The sequence below is a fragment of the Oratosquilla oratoria genome, chromosome 4 (assembly GCF_046742065.1).
Source record: "Oratosquilla oratoria isolate Oo_2021 chromosome 4, ASM4674206v1, whole genome shotgun sequence".
In the NCBI taxonomy this organism is placed as follows: domain Eukaryota; kingdom Metazoa; phylum Arthropoda; class Malacostraca; order Stomatopoda; family Squillidae; genus Oratosquilla; species Oratosquilla oratoria.
In genome coordinates this window covers 62,897,960-62,916,645 of record NC_134780.1, presented here as the reverse complement: position 1 = coordinate 62,916,645, position 18,686 = coordinate 62,897,960, and the positions used below count along the sequence as shown (strand labels likewise).

General features: G+C 38.4%; 2 protein-coding genes across 7 annotated transcripts in view; one reads left to right on the top strand and one right to left on the bottom strand.

Moving 5' to 3' along the window:
- The window catches only part of Polr3B (RNA polymerase III subunit RpIII128), a 29,265-nt gene extending 15,751 nt beyond the window's left edge, over positions 1-13,514 (top strand). For both annotated transcript variants that reach the window (XM_076184249.1, XM_076184248.1), the window contains exons 6-8: positions 10,675-10,862; positions 12,162-12,391; positions 12,622-13,514. In XM_076184249.1, coding sequence (XP_076040364.1) covers positions 10,675-10,862; positions 12,162-12,391; positions 12,622-12,841 — 638 coding nt within the window. In that variant the 3' untranslated portion in view covers positions 12,842-13,514. The remainder of the gene's footprint in view (positions 1-10,674; positions 10,863-12,161; positions 12,392-12,621) is intronic.
- Positions 13,515-13,905: 391 nt separating this feature from the next.
- The window catches only part of LOC143024886 (cysteine protease ATG4B-like), a 44,827-nt gene continuing 40,046 nt past the window's right edge, over positions 13,906-18,686 (bottom strand). For 4 of the 5 annotated variants that reach the window (XM_076184255.1, XM_076184251.1, XM_076184253.1 and 1 more), the window contains one exon: positions 13,906-15,419. In XM_076184255.1, the coding sequence (XP_076040370.1) occupies positions 15,355-15,419 (65 nt within the window). In that variant the 3' untranslated portion in view covers positions 13,906-15,354. Of the gene's footprint in view, positions 15,420-16,799; positions 16,848-18,686 lie in introns of all 5 variants that reach the window. The other variant, XM_076184254.1, reaches the window with a different exon arrangement.

The window sequence follows — 18,686 nt, the reverse complement described above, 5'->3', positions numbered from 1 at the left end:
CTGTGAGCGTTGGATCTTTATCTAACTGCCTCCTAATAACCGTAGAAGTATGATTTGATATCTTCCTTGGCCGACCAGAGCGATGCTTTGGAGTAGGAATGATGTCACTTCCTCCGTCTCGAAATTTCTTGGTCCACTTTTGCACTTGACGCACTCCAATTCCCACACGAGTAGCAATATCTTTACACTTATAACCCTCCTTATAGAGGGTTATGATTGTAACAACTGTGTCTCTTTCCAGCTCTTTACCACTTCCCATTACGGAGATATCAAGGCACAAAAACAGAGACCACCGCAAAAAAAAGACTACTCCCCGTGAGCCATGTTTAGAAACTGACTCCACGTGACATCGAGTGTGCCTAAACAGAGTTGCCAAGTAGTGCGTATTGTCTCAGCTAAATACGGGTACAAACGCTAGCATTGAAAAATAGCGAAAAGTTTGGGCGGAAAGTTGTATTTTTCGCATGTTTGAGTTTAGCGGAAAGTCTGGGCGCCTATAATTTTGCGCCGAAACTTTTCGCAGCCACTGTATATATATATATATAGTATATATACATATATATAAATATATACACATATATATATATAATATATATATATACATAAATATATATATATATATATATATATATACACAGTGGCCGCGAAAAGTTTGGGCGCAAAATTATAGGCGCCCCAACTTTCCCCTAAACTCAAAACATGCGAAAAATACAACTTTCCGCCCAAACTTTTCTCCATTTTTCAATGCTAGCGTTTGTTCCCGTATTTAGCCGAGACAATACCCACTGTTTGGCAACTCTGTTTAGGCGCACTCGATGTCACATGGAGTCAGTTTCTAAACATCTCTCACGGAGAGTAGTCTTTTTTTTTGCGGTGGTCTCTGTTTTTGTGCCTTGATATCTCCGTAATGGGAAGTGGTAAAGAGCTGGAAAGAGACACAGTTGTTACAATCATAACCCTCTATAAGGAGGGTTATAAGTGTAAAGATATTGCTACTCATGTGGGAATTGGAGTGCGTCAAGTGCAAAAGTGGACCAAGAAATTTCAAGACGAAGGAAGTGACATCATTCCTACTCCAAAGCATCGCTCTGGTCGGCCAAGGAAGATATCAAATCATACTTCTACAGTTCTAACTGCCTCCTAATAACCGTAGGAGGCAGTTAGAACCGTAGAAGTACGATTTGATATCTTCCTTGGCCGACCAGAGCGATGCTTTGGAGTAGGAATGATGTCACTTCCTTCGTCTCGAAATTTCTTGGTCTACTTTTGCACTTGACGCACTCCAATTCCCACACGAGTAGCAATATCTTTACACTTATAACCCTCCTTATAGAGGGTTATGATTGTAACAACTGTGTCTCTTTCCAGCTCTTTACCACTTCCCATTACGGAGATATCAAGGCACAAAAACAGAGACCACCGCAAAAAAAAGACTACTCTCCGTGAGAGATGTTTAGAAACTGACTCCATGTGACATCGAGTGCGCCTAAACAGAGTTGCCAAATAGTGGGTATTGTCTCGGCTAAATACGGGTACAAACGCTAGCATTGAAAAATAGCGAAAAGTTTGGGTGGAAAGTTGTATTTTTCGCATGTTTTGAGTTTAGGGGAAAGTTGGGGCACCTATAATTTTGCGCCCAAACTTTTCGCGGCCACTGTATGTATATATATATATATATATATATATATATATATATATATTTATGTGTGTGTGTGTGTGTGTGCAAAGTAGACCACTTGGAAAAAGAAACTAATGAAGCAGAGCGCTTTTGTATATTACATCTTCAGTGCAAAAAGTACATAGTATTAGAAATGCATAGATTATATATACATGAAAAAGGACCAAGGACAGTTTGAATAAGGGTAGTGGATAATTACCCCCTGGAAGGTGGTAGGTCAATGTCAATACACTAATGATGGTGGGGCGACATTAGATCACAGTCGCAAGGGTCAATGCGCCCACTAATGATGGTAGGGCGACATTAGGTCACAGTCGCAGGGTTACATTTTACCTGATATTATTTTGCTTATTTCTTGACAAATGAAATTATCAAGTTTATATAAGCCCTGGTGTAGGTTGGTATTTTGATCACTTGTGGTATGGATCAAACTACACTATTAAGTTTCTTGCTATTATGTTGTTAGTATAATAGATTGCCTGGGCATTACCCCAATCAACTGGATGTATTGTTCAATTCTAATGTTTAAGGGTTTGGCAGTTTGACCTATGCGAAATTGATTACAATGTAACCCTGTGACTATGTATGTAAAATTTATTAAAATTTAACCCAGTGACTGTGACCTAATGTCACCCCACCATCATTACTGGACGCATTGACCCTTGCAATTGTGACCTAATGTCGCCCCACCATCATTAGTGTATTGACATTGACCTACCACTTTCCATGGGGTAATTGTCTGCTACCCTTATTCAAACTGTCCTTGTTCCTTTTTCATGCAAATATAATCTATGCATTTCTATTACTATGTACTTTTTGCACTGAAGATGTAATATATGAAAGCGCTCTGCTCCGTTAGTTTCTTTTTCCAAGTGGTCTACTTTGCATAAGTGAACACACATACCCATGTTCTTATTAGCATATATATGTATGTATGTATATTTGGATGAGCCCCATTATTCACAGGAGTTAAGGAAATGAAAATGTGATTAGGGAAGAATCACAACCATTTGTTATACCCCCCTGCTCTCCACCTGCATGTCTCCAGGTCCATAAAGTCACATACTACATATGAACCCTACCTTAACAAACCTGATGTAACTTATTACTGTAAACACAATACAGTATTATACATCGAACATCATGAGGGTTAACCATGCAGTTATATGATGAGATACTGTGAGATGGAGTGTAACAGCATGGCAGGGGGAGCCTACTCATGCACGCAAACAACACAACATACACTCTATAAAGGATTTGTGGGAAAACCCAGTTTCGGCTGTGGCCTTCCTTGGGGAGACGGGACTGCTCGGACAGACAGTCTAGGGAACGACAACAACAACAACAACTCATGACAAAAATCTCAACAACTGCACCATCAATTTCACTGCCTTTGTCACTAGATCACGAGGAGAAAATCCCTCGTGATCCAGGATATAATCAAGCCATAAAGCTGTACAGTATTCATTCAGTCTGTGGATAGGTATCCTGCAGGTTCTTTTGAACCACCATCAGGCAGCAATGGCAAATTCCTTCCACTAGTCCATGACAGACAGGTTTGAGGTTTTCATCAAAGGTGTGATGGAGGCATTTAGAGACAAACTGGTGTAATAGTCCTTAAAGGCAGAGCAATTATTTCCTTGACAAGAGACTGGCTATGATATTTTGTTTAAGGAACTCGGTGGGAAGCATGAATATTTGACAATGCCCAGGTTGTGGTTGGAAGGAGCTGCTGCTACATGGCTTCTGTATATGTATGAATCAGTAAATAGCATATTGGAGAGTAATGGGGTTCAAGTGCATATGGTGGTACCTTGAAGCTCTAGTAGCCCAGAAGTGAAACAACTTGGAATCTGAATTATTTTTTTAGAGAAAAAGTGACCCCAATTGAACTTTCCTTGGAACTTGAACACAAAGACAGCTATATCATTGTATTGCATTTTGTGTATATGTTCTCATAAAAGGATAGTGTCCTAGAATACTTTGATAAATTTTTTTAGAATTAGAATATAATTTTTTTTGTACTGTATATGTCCCTTAATGTTCAAGTTCAAAGAAAGAATTGCTTTGAAACTCAAACTTTTTAGAATTCAAACAGCTTCCAGGAATGAAATTAGTTCCAAAGTACAGCTGTATGCACATATATGTAACTGTACAAAAGGGTGATTTTGCCCATGACACTGTATAGGGTAGAGACTTGGAATTTGATGAAGGCAGAAAATATGGCGGGGATCATGAAGGTGGATACAGTGAGAAATGAAGAGGTGAGGTAGGGAATGAAGATGAAAAGAGAGCTAACAGATTGGGTCGATTAAAGAATACTGGGATGATTTGTGAACACAGAAAGAATGAATGAAGAAAGACTAGTGAAAAAAAAAAGTGGAATAGGGGTGGATGGAGTGAACTTGTGATAGATGGTGTGAGGCATGAAGGGAGCCATAGTTACAGGGGTAATGTTTGTTGAATAGGGAACAGGGCAAGAGATAGGGTTGAGTGGAAAGTGGTTGTGAATGGATAAGAAATTGTTGTACTCCAAAGGTATTTCTACCTGTGTTCTGTAATTAATTGAGTGGATCAGAGGGGAGGGTTGCCATGTAATGAAGTGATAGGGGGTAAACCAGCTTGGACTGTCAGGACCTGCTGAAGATATGCTGTGTCATGCTGCATTGCATTGCTTCTGACCTAAACGGGACAGGGATGGCTCTTCATTCACAAGGGTCAACAAATAGGTATGGAATGAGTGAAGGGTGAGTGTATGCTGTGACTAGGTCATCCCTCCACCCCTTAGTAAAAGACCTTATAAATGCACTGAGGGCCCTTTCCTCACCCACATGAATAAGAAATAACACTCATTCAACCACTCCTGTTGTAACAGTTGGGATAGATGGCTGCCTTGGCTCATGCCGCACTGCTTGGGTCAAAAGTAGTGCAGCAAGGTACAGCTATTCCACAGTAAGGTCCAGTACCTAAAGTGATTTACACCTACCATCTCACCATATGGTGTCCAAACTCCCCCCCCCCCACATACACATGTACATTCCTCATCTATGAAGCAGATGCAAAGACCATCATTTTGCATTCTTCTTTCCCTTGTTCAACAGATATACCATGTGCATCCAGAGACGTCTTCACTCCATCTCATTCTTGGTCTTCTTTCTAAGTTCACTACCTCCTACTTGGTTTCCACACTCTTTTCCCTTATTCTTTCCATATACCCAGATCTCCTCGGCACTCTCTGCTCAACCTTATCCTACAGCTTACTTCCTGTACCCATTCTCTGTCTCACTTCCACATTTTTTGCTATCTGTTCTTGAAATACTTTTCATATTTCTCAAACACCTCATCTTAAAAACAGTCTTGTTTTCTCCATATCCCTTATATTCCAATTCTGCTTCATACACCACTGTGGGTACAATCACTTCTTCATTCATTGTCTCTGGTCTTTCCTGCAGAAGACGTACAACCTTCATTGATTTATTGACAGATTGATCACTCCTTGATACAAGCTCTATGGATTCATCCTCAGTTTCTTACTTCTCATAACCTAAATGGTTTATTTCATCAAACTGTTGCAGGGGATAGGAGTGACTCCTCATCCATAAGGTACTAAGATGGAGGGACAACAAATAAGTTTTAGATGGGTGTGGGATGAGTGTAGGGTAGGTGTATGCTTTGACTTGGCCACTTCCATTATTAGAAGGCATTTCGATATATAAATGTGGTACAGGTGAAAGTAAAAGGGAAGAGATAGGCAATATGTTTGCGAGAAGAAAGATGGATGTGCTGGCTTTGAGTGAAACTAAAATGGAAGGGAAGGGTGAGTGTGAGTTTGGGAATGTAGCTGGGAGGTACTCAGGAGTGAAGAGGGGACGAGGGAGAGAAGGGGTGGCTATACTAGTAAGTGAAGAGATAAGTAAGGGTGTAGTGGAGTGGAAGGTGTTTTCATCAAGGTTGATGTGGATGAAGGTGAAGCTGGGAAGGGAGATGTGGGTTTTGTAAGTGCATATGGGCCTGGTAGTGAGAAGAGCGTAGAGGAAAGGGAAGTTTTTTACGTAGATATAAATGAGTACATAGAGGGATTAGGGAGAAATGTCAGTGTAGTTGTATTGGAAGACCTTAATGCTAGGGTAGGAAACGAACCAATAGACGGAGTGATTGGGAAGTATGGAGTTCCAGGTAAAAATCGTAGTGGAGAATTGATGGTGGAGATGTGTCTTGAAAGAGAGTTGATGATAACAAATACAGTGTTTAGGAAGAAAGTCAAGCATAAGTACACATGGGAGAGGGTGGTGGATAGAAGGGTGGCAGATAGAGCGTTAATGGACTATATAGTGGTGACCAGGAGTATGGTAGGAAGAGTTAAGGATGTACATGTTCTAAGGGGAGTGGGGGAATATCAGATCATTTTCTGGTGGAAGGTAAATTGAGAGTGGAGAATAGGTGGAGAAAGAGGAAAAGGGCAGAAGGTAGGGAGGTACTTAGAATGAACTGCTTAAATGAGAAAGAAAAGGAGAATGAGTATAAGAAGCTGAGAGAGGAATGAAGGATGGAGTAGAACTAGGAGTGGAGGAGGAATGGAGATGGTTCAAGGAGGGAGTCATAAGGTGTGCAAAGATGGTTTGTGGAACAAGGAGTGTGGGAGGAAATAGAAGGAAGGGTAGTGAGTGGTGGGGTGAGGAAGCAAAGAAAGGTGTAGAAGAGAAGAAACAGGCATTCATAGATTGGCTACAAATTAGGATGAGGGAATCGTATGAGAGGTACAAAGTAAAGAGAATGGAAGTTAAGCATAAGATAAAGGAAGCAAAGAGGAGAGCAGATGTGAAATGGGGTAAGAGTATGACAGAAAATTTTGAAAGTAATAAAAAGATGTTTTGGAAGGAAGTTAAAAGAGGAAGAGGAGGCAAATCAAGTAGAGAAGAAAAGGTAAAAGGTGTAGATGGAGAGATGATAATCGAAGAGAAGGCAGTGAGAGGAAGGTGGGCAGAGTATTTTAGGAAATTGCTAAATGTGAAGGAGGATAGGGAGGGAAAGGTAGTTGCAGTGGGAAGCCCTAAGAAAATGAGAGTGATGAGTGAGGAAAATGGAGAAGAAATAGGGAAGGATGAAGTGAAAGCAGTTGTTAAGATGATGAGAGCAGGTAAGGCACCCGGGTTGGATGGATGCCATGCAGAATGTCTGAAGAAAAGAGGTACAGTTATGGTGGACTGGCAGGTGAGGCTATTTAATGTTTCTTCCCATCTTCTCCTTTTCTGCATGAGGGGATGGAGGGGGGGGGCACCAAATTTATGAAGTGGCCTTGCTGTGGATGTGCTGTGTCTTGCGACACTGCTTCTGACCCAGGGCAGTGGATAGGATGCAGGGATGACCCATCATCCAGGAGGTGCCAAGATAAGAGGGAGGGAGGTGGAATATGTAGGGAATGGAATGGGTGGGAGTGGTTTCTATGCCTTTTTCTTTTTGGCTATCCCCCATGTAAGAGGTAAAAAGCTTTTGGTATATGTATGTATGTATTTTGGTATATAGATGGGGTAAAAGGGGCATTAGGAAAGAGAGGAATGTCCATTGAAGAAGAAAGGGAGAAGCCAAAAGATAGGAGTAAGTGGAGAATGGTGGTGTATGGATGATGCTGTGATGCATGAAAGGCAGTGGGTGGGGGATGGGGGGGGGGTTAAGGAGTATGTGTGAATGATATTTCGATGCACCCTGAAGTGATTTCTCCATGTCTTCTCTTTTTCTACATGAGGGGATGGAGAGGGGGTCACCAATTAAATGGAGCAGCCTTGTTGTGGATGTGCTGTCTTGCTTCATTGCTTCTGACCCAGGGCAATAGGCAAATTGCAGGGACGTCCTGTTATCCAGGAGGAGCCAAGAAAAGAGACAGGAAGGGGTGGTGAATGGGAGTGGAGTACGTGGGGATGAAATGGGTGGGAGTGGATTTATGCCTTTGACTTATGGTACTTCTCTTGTAAGGGGAAAAAAGCTGTTGGTATATGTATGTATTTTGGTATATGTTTATATTATGGAGTACTGCTTCTGACCCAGGGCAGTGGGCAAGATGCAGGGATGACCTGTCATCCAGTAGGAGCCAAGAAAAGAGGGAGGGAGGGGCTGGATACTGGTGAAGTGTGTAGAGATGGAATGGGTGGGAGTAGTTTTTATGCCTTTGTTTTTTGGCTACCTTCCTTGCAAGGGGGAAAAAGCCTTTGGTATATGTATGCTTTGTGATTTGAGGTGTGGCACTGAGGGACCAGTACAAAGTCAGTATTAACCTCTTCCATATGATGACACCTACTTAGGCGTCATGAGGTCCAAGATGGTATATGAGGATGCCAGCATTGGTTACAAAGGATTACAAAGGCAGAGCATGCCGACAGGAGACCTTTTGATCCATATCTAGGTCGGATGCGAAAAAAAAAATCATGTTAATAATAAAACAATAAATAAAAACTATAATAATGTAAATAACAAATAAAATACATAAATAAATGCATAGGTATAGTTAAATAATAAACAAACAGGTAAATAGTAAATAATAATAAATTGACATATAACTAATAATAAATGAAAATCAGACAGACAAATGATAACAAAACAAAAACAAATAATATAAGATAAATTATAATCATTACAGCATCTTACTTAGGTATTTATCTAACTGATTCTTAAAGCTTCGAATTGAACTACATTGCACTACCTGTGCAGGAAGTTTATTCCATTCATTTACTACACGGTTGGCAAAGTTGTTTCTACCTACTTCTAAATTGAATCTATTTCCGGATAGTTTGAGACCATTGTTTCTTGTCTGATTCTCATTCAATGTGAAAATTTTGTCACTTTTGATGTCAATTCCCTTTATTAAAGACCTGTATCAAGTCACCTCTGAGTCTACGCTTTTTTAGGGAAAACAGATTCATGTGTTTTAGTCGATTTTCGTATGATTTATTTTTGATATTCGGAATCAGTTTTGTGGCTCGCCGTTGTACTTTTTCCAGTCTGTCAATGTCTTTAATGAGATTCGGTGACCATACAGAAACAGCATATTCCAAATGTGGACGAACTAACGATTTATATAGCTTGTTAATGAGTGATGGACTTTTGAAATCAAAAGATCGCTTAATCAGTCCCAGAATCTTATTTGCTTTCTCAGAGGCTGAAATACACTGCTTGGATGATTTGAGGTCGTTACTGATAATTACGCTGAGATCTTTTTCACTATCCACTTTTGTTAACGAATTACCAAATAACTTGTAATCGTACTTACTGTTATTTTTACCTATGTGCATTACCTTGCATTTACTTGTGTTAAATTTCATTAGCCACTTTTCAGACCATTGCTGTAATTTATCTAAATCTTCTTGAATATCTAATTGGTTTGAGTGATCATTTGCCACTCCGCACAGTTTTGTATCATCAGCAAATTTGGAAACAGTAGATTTTAGTCCATGGTCTATATCATTTATATATACTATGAATAGAAGTGGCCCAAGAACAGAACCCTGAGGAACTCCACTTGCAACACTTTTCCATTCAGAAGTTTTTCCATTTAAAACAACTCTCTGTTTTCGACCATTCAACCAATTACTAGTCCAACCTAATAGGCTACCACTTATTCCATGCAAAGCTAATTTAGTAAGTAGTCTTTCGTGTGGGACGGTATCAAAAGCTTTTGCAAAGTCTAGATATATTAAATCTATATTGTTTCTTTTGTCATAATTCGAGATAACTGTGTTGTAGAATTCGAGTAAGTTAGTCACGCAAGAACGTTTCCGTCTGAAACCATGCTGGCTATCATTTATCAAACGGTTACTTTCTAAATGATGTTCGATAGCATCTCTGATGATAGTTTCCATTATTTTTCCTACGATTGAAGTCAAACTTATAGGTCTATAGTTATTTGGTTTCTTTTTGTCACCTTTTTTGAATATGGGAGTAACGTTAGCTAGCTTCCATTCTCTTGGGACATCTCCGGATATGATGGATTTCTTGAAAATAATTTCTAATGGAACAACAATCTCATTTTTAATTTCCTTTAAGATTCTTGGATGCCAACCGTCAGGGCCTGGTGTTTTATTAACTTTGAGTTTGTCTATACACCTTTTAATTTTTTCTTTTGTTATATATACCGTAGTGAGTAAGTTTACCCCAGACTTTTCACAGGTTTCAGTTTGGAATTCACTTTGAGGTGTTTCGTTTACGAATACCGAGCTAAAATAATTGTTTAAGATATTACACATTCCTTCATTTGAATATTCAAGTTGACCGTCAGCAGATAATAGTGGACCAATGTGATTCCTAACAACCTTTTTATCTCTAATGTAACTATAGAATTCTTTGGGATTCTCTTTGGATTTATCAGCGATGTTCATTTCGTATTGTCGTTTTCTTTTCCTTATTGTCTTTTTTAAATCTCTCTGTATTGATACATAATTTTCATAGTCATTAGATGCACCCGAGCACTTATATTTCTTATAAGCCTGTCTCTTTTTAGCAATACTTTTTTCAGTTTCTTTGTCGAGCCACTTTGGGCGAGCCTGGTTTGGGGGACGTCTGTCCCTAAAAGGAATGTAAGTTTGAATCATCTTAGTGAGCATATTTTGAAATATTTCCCACATCTGATCTACAGGTCTTTCGTTTAATTTTGCCTCCCAATCTGTAAGCTGAAGCTCCTGACGTAGTCCTATGAACTGAGCTTTACTGAAATCGGGTGTCTTGATTATATTTATTTTGTAGTTATAGCTGAGTGACCCCCATATTTTGTGAACTGACTTGATCATATTTTCTATGGTTATTAATATTCAGAGTGAAAGAGAATAAGTAATACAGCTGTATCTTTATATTTTATGTGAGTATTGTGATACATCATCGTACATTAGGCAGCTAATGCTGCCCATGAGATTTTGACTTGTATTGAAGAGGTTAAGCAAAAAATGCTGTGTAACATTAGTTGTATAGGGTATCCATGAGTAATTGAAATTTCCCTTTTCTTTTTTAATCAGGCCTGTATCCTGATATGATTATGAACCCCCACGGTTTCCCATCCCGTATGACAGTTGGGAAATTGCTGGAGCTGCTCGGCAGTAAAGCAGCAGCATTGAAAGGCAAATTCAATTATGGTACAGCTTTTGGTGGTACTCCATGCCGGGAAATCATGGAAGATCTCATCGATCATGGATTTAATTACCAGGTATTTTATTTATATATATATATATATTCTAAGTATTAGTGTAAGATTATATTTTGTTTCATTTTCAACATATTTGCAATTTCTTGCAAAGAGAGATAACTAGACTTTGGAGAGAAGAATCTTCACACTTGTCATTCTTGCCTACTTTTTGACCATGAACTTTAATAGCTCCATTTACCCTATCCAGCCATTGAGGGGTGGTGAATGGGAGTGAAATATGTGGGTATGAAATGTATGGGAGTGGATTTATGCCTTTGACTACCTCTCTTGTAAGGGGGGGAAAAGCCATTGATATGTATGTATCCATTGCTTCTTTGGTCAACCCCTTGCTTGTGTTTCCAGCAGGACAGGGTTATGAGTCACATCTATCATATGTAAATATACTGTATACTAAAGCTCCTCATATTGAGGCTAGTGGGTGAAGGTTCATCCCTTAGGCTCACTACATTGCTTGTGTTAGGGACAGTGCAGGGAGGTACAGCACTTTCACCATTGGACCTGGCTTACCCCCAATGCTCCATTATATTGTGACCCACATTATATACATATAAAACCCATTCAGCCACCCCTACTATCTCAAAACTCCCAGAATAAAGGATTCTCATATTTTCCATCACACTCCTTAGGTCAAAAGGCAGTACAGCAGTATCCAGCTCCTTGACAACATGGTGTGGCAGCCTCCCCTTATTCAATCAAAATAATATATGAATCAGATGAGAAGAATATCCCTTTATATCTTGTTCATCCATTCACGTATGTCTCTGCACACTCTCTTTCCTGCTTGACATACATTTCATATGCATCCATCCCCCTCATTTTTGGTCTTCCACACAAACTCATTCCATTCACCTTTGCTTTCCACACTCTGATATATCCTATTTGACATTGCCCCTGACCCAGGCAGTGGGCAGGAGACAGGGATGACCCCTTCATTTATGAGGAGCTAAGATAAGAGGTAAATAATAGATGGTGCATGAGAGTGAAATGGGTGGGGGTTGGGTAGGCTTGGCTGGCTACCTCCCCTATAAAGGGGAAGAGGCCCTTGGTGTGTGTGTATATGTATGTACAGGTCATACAACAGACTTTCATGATTGGACTAATCTTCAAACAAAAGAATGCTGATCTCTCTTAATAATACTGTCCCCTCGTTAATCCTCTCCTTTACTACTTCTATGACTGCCTCGTAGGTATGATGCTATTGTCCTCTTGGATAGAAGTGCTACCAACATCTAAATGTAATCTACAAAATTGCATAAACAGCCTCATCAGTGATTCTTGGTCTGTTACTTGGTTTTTCAGGGTAAAGATCTTTTGACAAGTGGCATCACAGGCGAGACGCTCAAAGGTTATATCTTCTTTGGTCCTGTTTACTACCAGAAATTGAAACACATGGTCATGGATAAAATGCATGCTAGGTCAAGAGGGCCTCGGGCTGTGCTTACACGACAGCCCACAGAAGGAAGAGCTAGGGATGGAGGACTGCGATTGGGTGAAATGGAACGAGATTGTCTGATTGGTCATGGAGCAAGGTAAGTTTCTCTCCTTTTTATAGTGTAGATAATGTTGCTGATATGTACCTGGAGGTTAAAGTGGATCTTGATTAATAATATTGTTCACACTGGTCCATCCCTCAGGTGACTGAACTCATCAGGCATTAGTCAGAATAAAGAATGCCACCATGATGATGTGATTATGTTCTTGATTTTATCTTTCATCTACATTATTGTTTTTACTCACTACCTGAAATGTCTTTTGGCAGTATGCTACTCCTGGAACGACTGATGATATCTTCAGATGCCTTTGATGTTGATGTGTGTAACTCATGTGGTCTCCTTGGGTACTCGGGATGGTGTCATTTCTGCCGATCCTCTGCCAATGTCTCCTCCATCCGCATTCCGTATGCATGCAAGCTTTTGTTTCAAGAACTACAGTCCATGAATATTGTTCCACGGCTACGACTTGCTAATTATTGCACATAACAGTTGAAGTTATGTTATGTTATTTATTGCTAGTATACTTCCGTATATGGAAGCCCATCTTTTTGTTTTTTTATCAGAATTGGATTATGTATAAAGAACTTGGTTTTGTAAGCTGAATAGCAAATGTAGGGACCAGTGATGAGTACCTGCAAGGTATTGTCCTGCAATATGGATGTCGGAAACCATCCCCCTGCTACCCATCATCAAAACTCAACAACACTACTTCTATCTGGAGATGCACTATTAAGGGGTTGACAATCTCTCAACAGAGCTCAAGATCCCTCTTTAAGCTCCTAATGACTGCTTCCCTCCTATTACTAGAAACTGACTCACACTAATACAACACAGTCAAAAGTTACTTCCCAGAGAGTTCTTTGGGAGAACCTGAGTACCATTGCCAGGGGCAGGTTTCCAGTTAGCAACACTCAAGGCATCAATTGTTATTATTATTAATGGAGCAAATATTCAGAGAATTTACATTGGAACAAGGAGACAACACTTGTTTGTAGGAAGCACTTCAGAATTTCCACCAATATTGTATGTTGATGGTACACATGATTCATATGGGAAGACCAGTATTTGTATGATTTTACTAAAGAAATAGTAACATTTTCAATATATCAATTGATCTTTTATTATTATTATTTTCAATGATATTTTTATTACAAACAAACCATCATCCATTATTAACATATTTCATGTTCCTGTATATGCATATTGCAATTTTTATACACCTGTGAACACTGTAACCAGTTGTTTATTCATTATATTATTTTCACTTCATGTTATTGTTTTTCAAGGTAAATAATGGTGCTAATCATAGTACATACTTTCATACACATGTGGAGACCTTGAATGTGGTAAAATTTAATATAGTAAGACACTGGAGAAGAAAAATCGGTGTATGTAATTACTGTAAACTAGTTTGAATTAAAGAATTCGTTGAACTGTACTCGGTTCATGTCAAATGCATGACAACATCAAGCATGGGGAATGGTAAATCTGTGAACAGATGTATCAAGTGCAGGAAAAAGGATATTTAAAGCAAGAAAAAACAAAATAAATTATGTTACAGAATAAAACTTTAATATAGCCAATGAATTATTTTCTATAGAACCTATATTTAAGGTGGGAAATCAATCTACTTTTATTTTCTGCTGTTCTCCATTGAGCAGCACTGCAACATTGATAAAAAGGCTTGATAACAAAGGGAGAAGCAAGCAAGGGACAAGGACATGCGGCATATTTACATTTGTATTTACATTGGGAATATATATGCCTGCATCAATTTGCAATGAACAACATCCAAACCTTACACTATTTTCAAACCACTCAATTACACACCTGTGAAAAATTCTTAATTTACATGTGACTTTGTTTCAGCAATTTCAACTTTCAAAGGAACTCAGATGATACAAAACAAACCCAAATTTTCTTTGACAAGTACAGTTAGCCTGGGAGAAACAATAAGATGTATAAAAAAGTACACTGATAATGACAAAATCATGAAAAATTCAAATACAAAAAATCAACTATCACACGTGTCTGCTTTGACTTGGGCACTCCCCATATTTGGGAGAAGGATGTTTGAGTGAGTGTGTGTGTGCGTGTCACAAAACACTATATAATCACCTGAGTTGTTAGTGTTCTTTTTCATAAATCTAAACAAGTATGAGAATGTGAGAGCATTTAAAGGAAAGATCCATCCCATGCTAAGTGTGTAAGAGTCAAAGATTAAATGAAGACAAAGTTGGAATGGGTCTCCCCAACTGAGATCTTGGAATAATTTTTCCAATTTCAACCCCAGACCTTTTAGTTCACAAAACATAATAGGGTTCTGCTCCCTCTGGTAACATGTACATGTACCAAGTGTTTATCATGGTTGACTGTGAACAAAGCACGTCTTAACATATTTGAACATCCAAGTGATTGTGTATTCAAAGCAATAGGCTTAACCCTGAAGCAGAGTACAAAATAACTTTGATAAAATGCATACAAAAATACAACGCAGACTTCAAGCTGTTGCTTCATCTGAGAAGATATACAAGACCATGCCCCCTAATTGCAGTACAATTCTTCATGCATTAACAAGTCCATCTAACTTTATACAAAAAATACACATTAGTCTAACACAGATTCACACACTTACTCCAATTCACACTTGCCTTGATATATATTTATATATGAGAAATCCTGACTCAACTGATGTGAGTTCACCCCATGGGAGCCTTTCTTGAATTTTAAATTTTGTTCTATTTTTATTTATTTTTTATTACTATTATTTTTTGGCTACCTCCCTTGGAAGGGGGAAAAAGCCTTGGTATATGTATGTATGTATGTATTATTTTTTCTTCAAATTTTGAAGATTTAACATTTCTTAAATAGTTTTATATACCTTGAACAATAACTATTTATATCAAACTGTTACTTAAATTTCTGATAACAGCAATCATAACCACAATACACAATGAAAAATCATGCTCCATCATTTGCACTATGTGACTTGTGCTGAATCACTGCAAGACTTCAAATTCCTCATCGTCATCAGATTCAAGGTGATGGTCCTCCATTTCTATACCTAATAAAAGAAGAGGTTTGCTTTCATATATTAATCTATACACAAAAAATATAGGTACATATGTAAATATGTAATCTGTATACACATAATCAGTCTGTATTTAGCCTCTTGAAGGAGATTGGCCATGGCCAATGGGTGGTGTGAAGACCCCAGCCAGAACTAGTAACTGGGTTCTTGAATGTGCAATGTATATGCGAATGAGAAAAAAAAATGGGTAGTATGTTTATGAGAAGAAAGATGGATGTTAGACTTGAATGAAATGCAACTGAAAGAGAAATGATGGGTTAGAGTTTGGGTGCATGGATGGCAGGGTGTCAGGAGTGGTGAGACAGAGTGGCAATAGTATGTGATGAGACATGCATGCATGATAGAGTGGAGAAAAATGTCATCAAGGATGATGAAGACAAAGGTGAGACATGGGTACTTGCGAGTGCATACAGCCGTGGTAGTGAGAAAAGTGAGGAGAAAGAAACATTTTGGACTGATTTAAGTGTGTGGAGAATTTTGGGAGGAATGTGAATGTATTGGTACTGAGGAATCTTCATGCTAGAGTAAGAGATAATCCAGTAGATGGAGTAGTGGGAAGGTATGGTGTGACACAAAAGAACAATAGCAGAGATGTTGAAGATATATACTGAAAGGAAAATGATATTAAAAAGATGTTTTAAGATGAAAGATAAATATATGTGGACAAGGGTGGTTAGTGGAAGGCAGTCAAAACAAAGGGCATTAATGAATTATGTACTGGTGCTTAAAAGGAGAACTGAAGGAATTCTGGACATGAATGTGTTCAAAGGAGAGGGCAATGGGATATATAATCATGAACTGATGGAAGTAAAATAGAGAAAAGAAATGGGAGGAAGACAGGTGCTAAAATTGAAATGTTGAATGAGGAGAAAACACCAGGTGAAGGTGGGAGAGGTATGGAATAAAGATAAATTAAAAGTGGGAGTAGAAGTGCACAAAGACTGAGTAGAGTGAAGAGGACAGGAGGGATCACAAGGAAGGTTGGTGAATGGTGGAATGAAGAGGTGAGGGCAGTTATGGCAGAAAAGAAGTGAGCAAATGAGGAATGATTACAAAGAAAAAATTTGGATACATTAGAAGTATAAAGAGGGTCCAAGCAAAATACAAAGTGAGGGAGGCCAATAGAAAAGTAGGTGGGAGGTGAAGTAGATGCATTACCTCTTCAATGCACATTAGGTTGCCTGATGTATGATGATTCATTGCAATATACATGTTATAGAATATTAAGTTACAGCTGTTATAATAATTCTCTTTCACCCAGATTGTTTATAACCACAGAAAATGCAATCAAGCCTATTCATAGAATATGCGGATCACTCTGATAAAACTAAAATATAATCCTCATATGCTCACTTGCACCTCATGATGCCTATGTAGGGGTCATCGTAGTCGAGGGGTTAACTGAGGAGTCAGGGAAAGAAAATGTCAAGGACCTGACTGTGAAAATCAACATAAAAATAAAATCTGGAGCACTCAAGTTTTGGTCAACATAAGAAAACTAATCACAGTATACAAACAGATCATAAGAGCCAAACTCAACTATACCTCCTGACACGGTTTACTACTGTTAAGAAATCAAAGACACCCCACAAACTTTATAAATCAAAGCATTAAGAACAATGACTGGAAACATCAAAACCAAAATCCTCCCCATACAGCAGCACAAGAAAATGAGAGGTGCACAGTTCTCTGCAAGGGCCCTGAATACCATCCATCCATCCTATCACATAACACAAATTCTACCAACTGAATGCAACAAAAACATGCGGGTAGTACTACTCAGACATTACATCAGCCACCTACACCTTGCAACACACACAAGAACATACATGACACCGGATAAGCATATTGATAAAATATTTGGTGAAACCTACAATTTATTGAGGTCAATTAAAGTGGCATTTGCTTATTTGGATGAGGAAATGATAAAAAAAATTCTAACTACACTAAAAAGACCAAAACTTGAGTATGCAGCAACACTATGGACACCCAGTACCAAAAAGAATAAGAAAAAATTAGAAAGAATACAGAGAGCAACAACAAAACTAGCACCAACTCTTTCCAAACTGACATGAGCAAAGACTGTCCAAACTAGAATTACCAACTTTGGAACAGAGATGGGAAAGGGGAGACTTGCTGACTATCTATAGAATAATGAAAGGAATGGAAGTCTTAGATAAGAATGACTTGTAAATATGGGATAATGGTAAAACAAGAGGACACGAAAAGAAACTAAAAAAGGATAGTTACAGAAGATATCTGAAAAGGAACAGCTTCCCACACAGTGATAGATACTTGGAACAAATTAGACAACAAAACAGTGTGTGCAAACACCAATCAAGATTTTAAGAAAAAACTTAATGCTGAAAGATACAAAGACGGGTCACCATGAGCATAGCTCTCTTCCCATATAATACAACTAGGTAAATGCAACTTGGATCACAAAACAAGCACTACAAGACTGACCACCAAACCACATATTCCACCAAACTTTCTAAGAGTCAGATCTAATGAAATTTCTTCCGTGACAAGCAAGAACCACATGAGCATGACTTTATTCAGGCCACCATCCAGCTTTTAAGGCTGAATGGTGGACAGCTTGTGATGCAAAAAAAAAAGAAAAAAAATCTTAATCGCATTTTTTATTTTTTTTTATCTCGTCCCAATTTGTTCAGATATTAAATATTTAGTATATAAAAACAGGTGCAAGTATGTTATTCATCCATCCACATATGTGCATCTACCTTATTCAAAGAGGCATTAGACAGAGTATAAAAATAAACAAGTAATTGACCATTTTAGTCACTGTCAGATGCTGCAAGCCTGCAACAAGTGTAGATACTGTATATGGGCCAGTATGGCTATTGGCTGGCTACCTTACAAAATTTACCTTTTATCTTAGCATACTCTTCAAAGATTAAACACTCCAATTTCCCATAGTGACCCTGGATGTTGCCTAAACACAGATCTGCCACTTGAACAGTGGAAAAGGGGTTAACATAGGAATAGGGGGAAACTGTTGTACTCCCCACCACCCATCAAGGCTCAGAGCTTACTTTCTACCTGACTTTTTGCTCGATATCCCTTAACTTTAACCTACAATCATACATAAGTTGAGATGCAACTAAAAAAAAAAAAAATATGCTGTTTTTTTATATAAAAAAAAAGAGGATATTTTCATTTTTTTATATATTTTGTTTTAAAATAACTCGGCAAGGAAAAGAACCATATTACAATAAT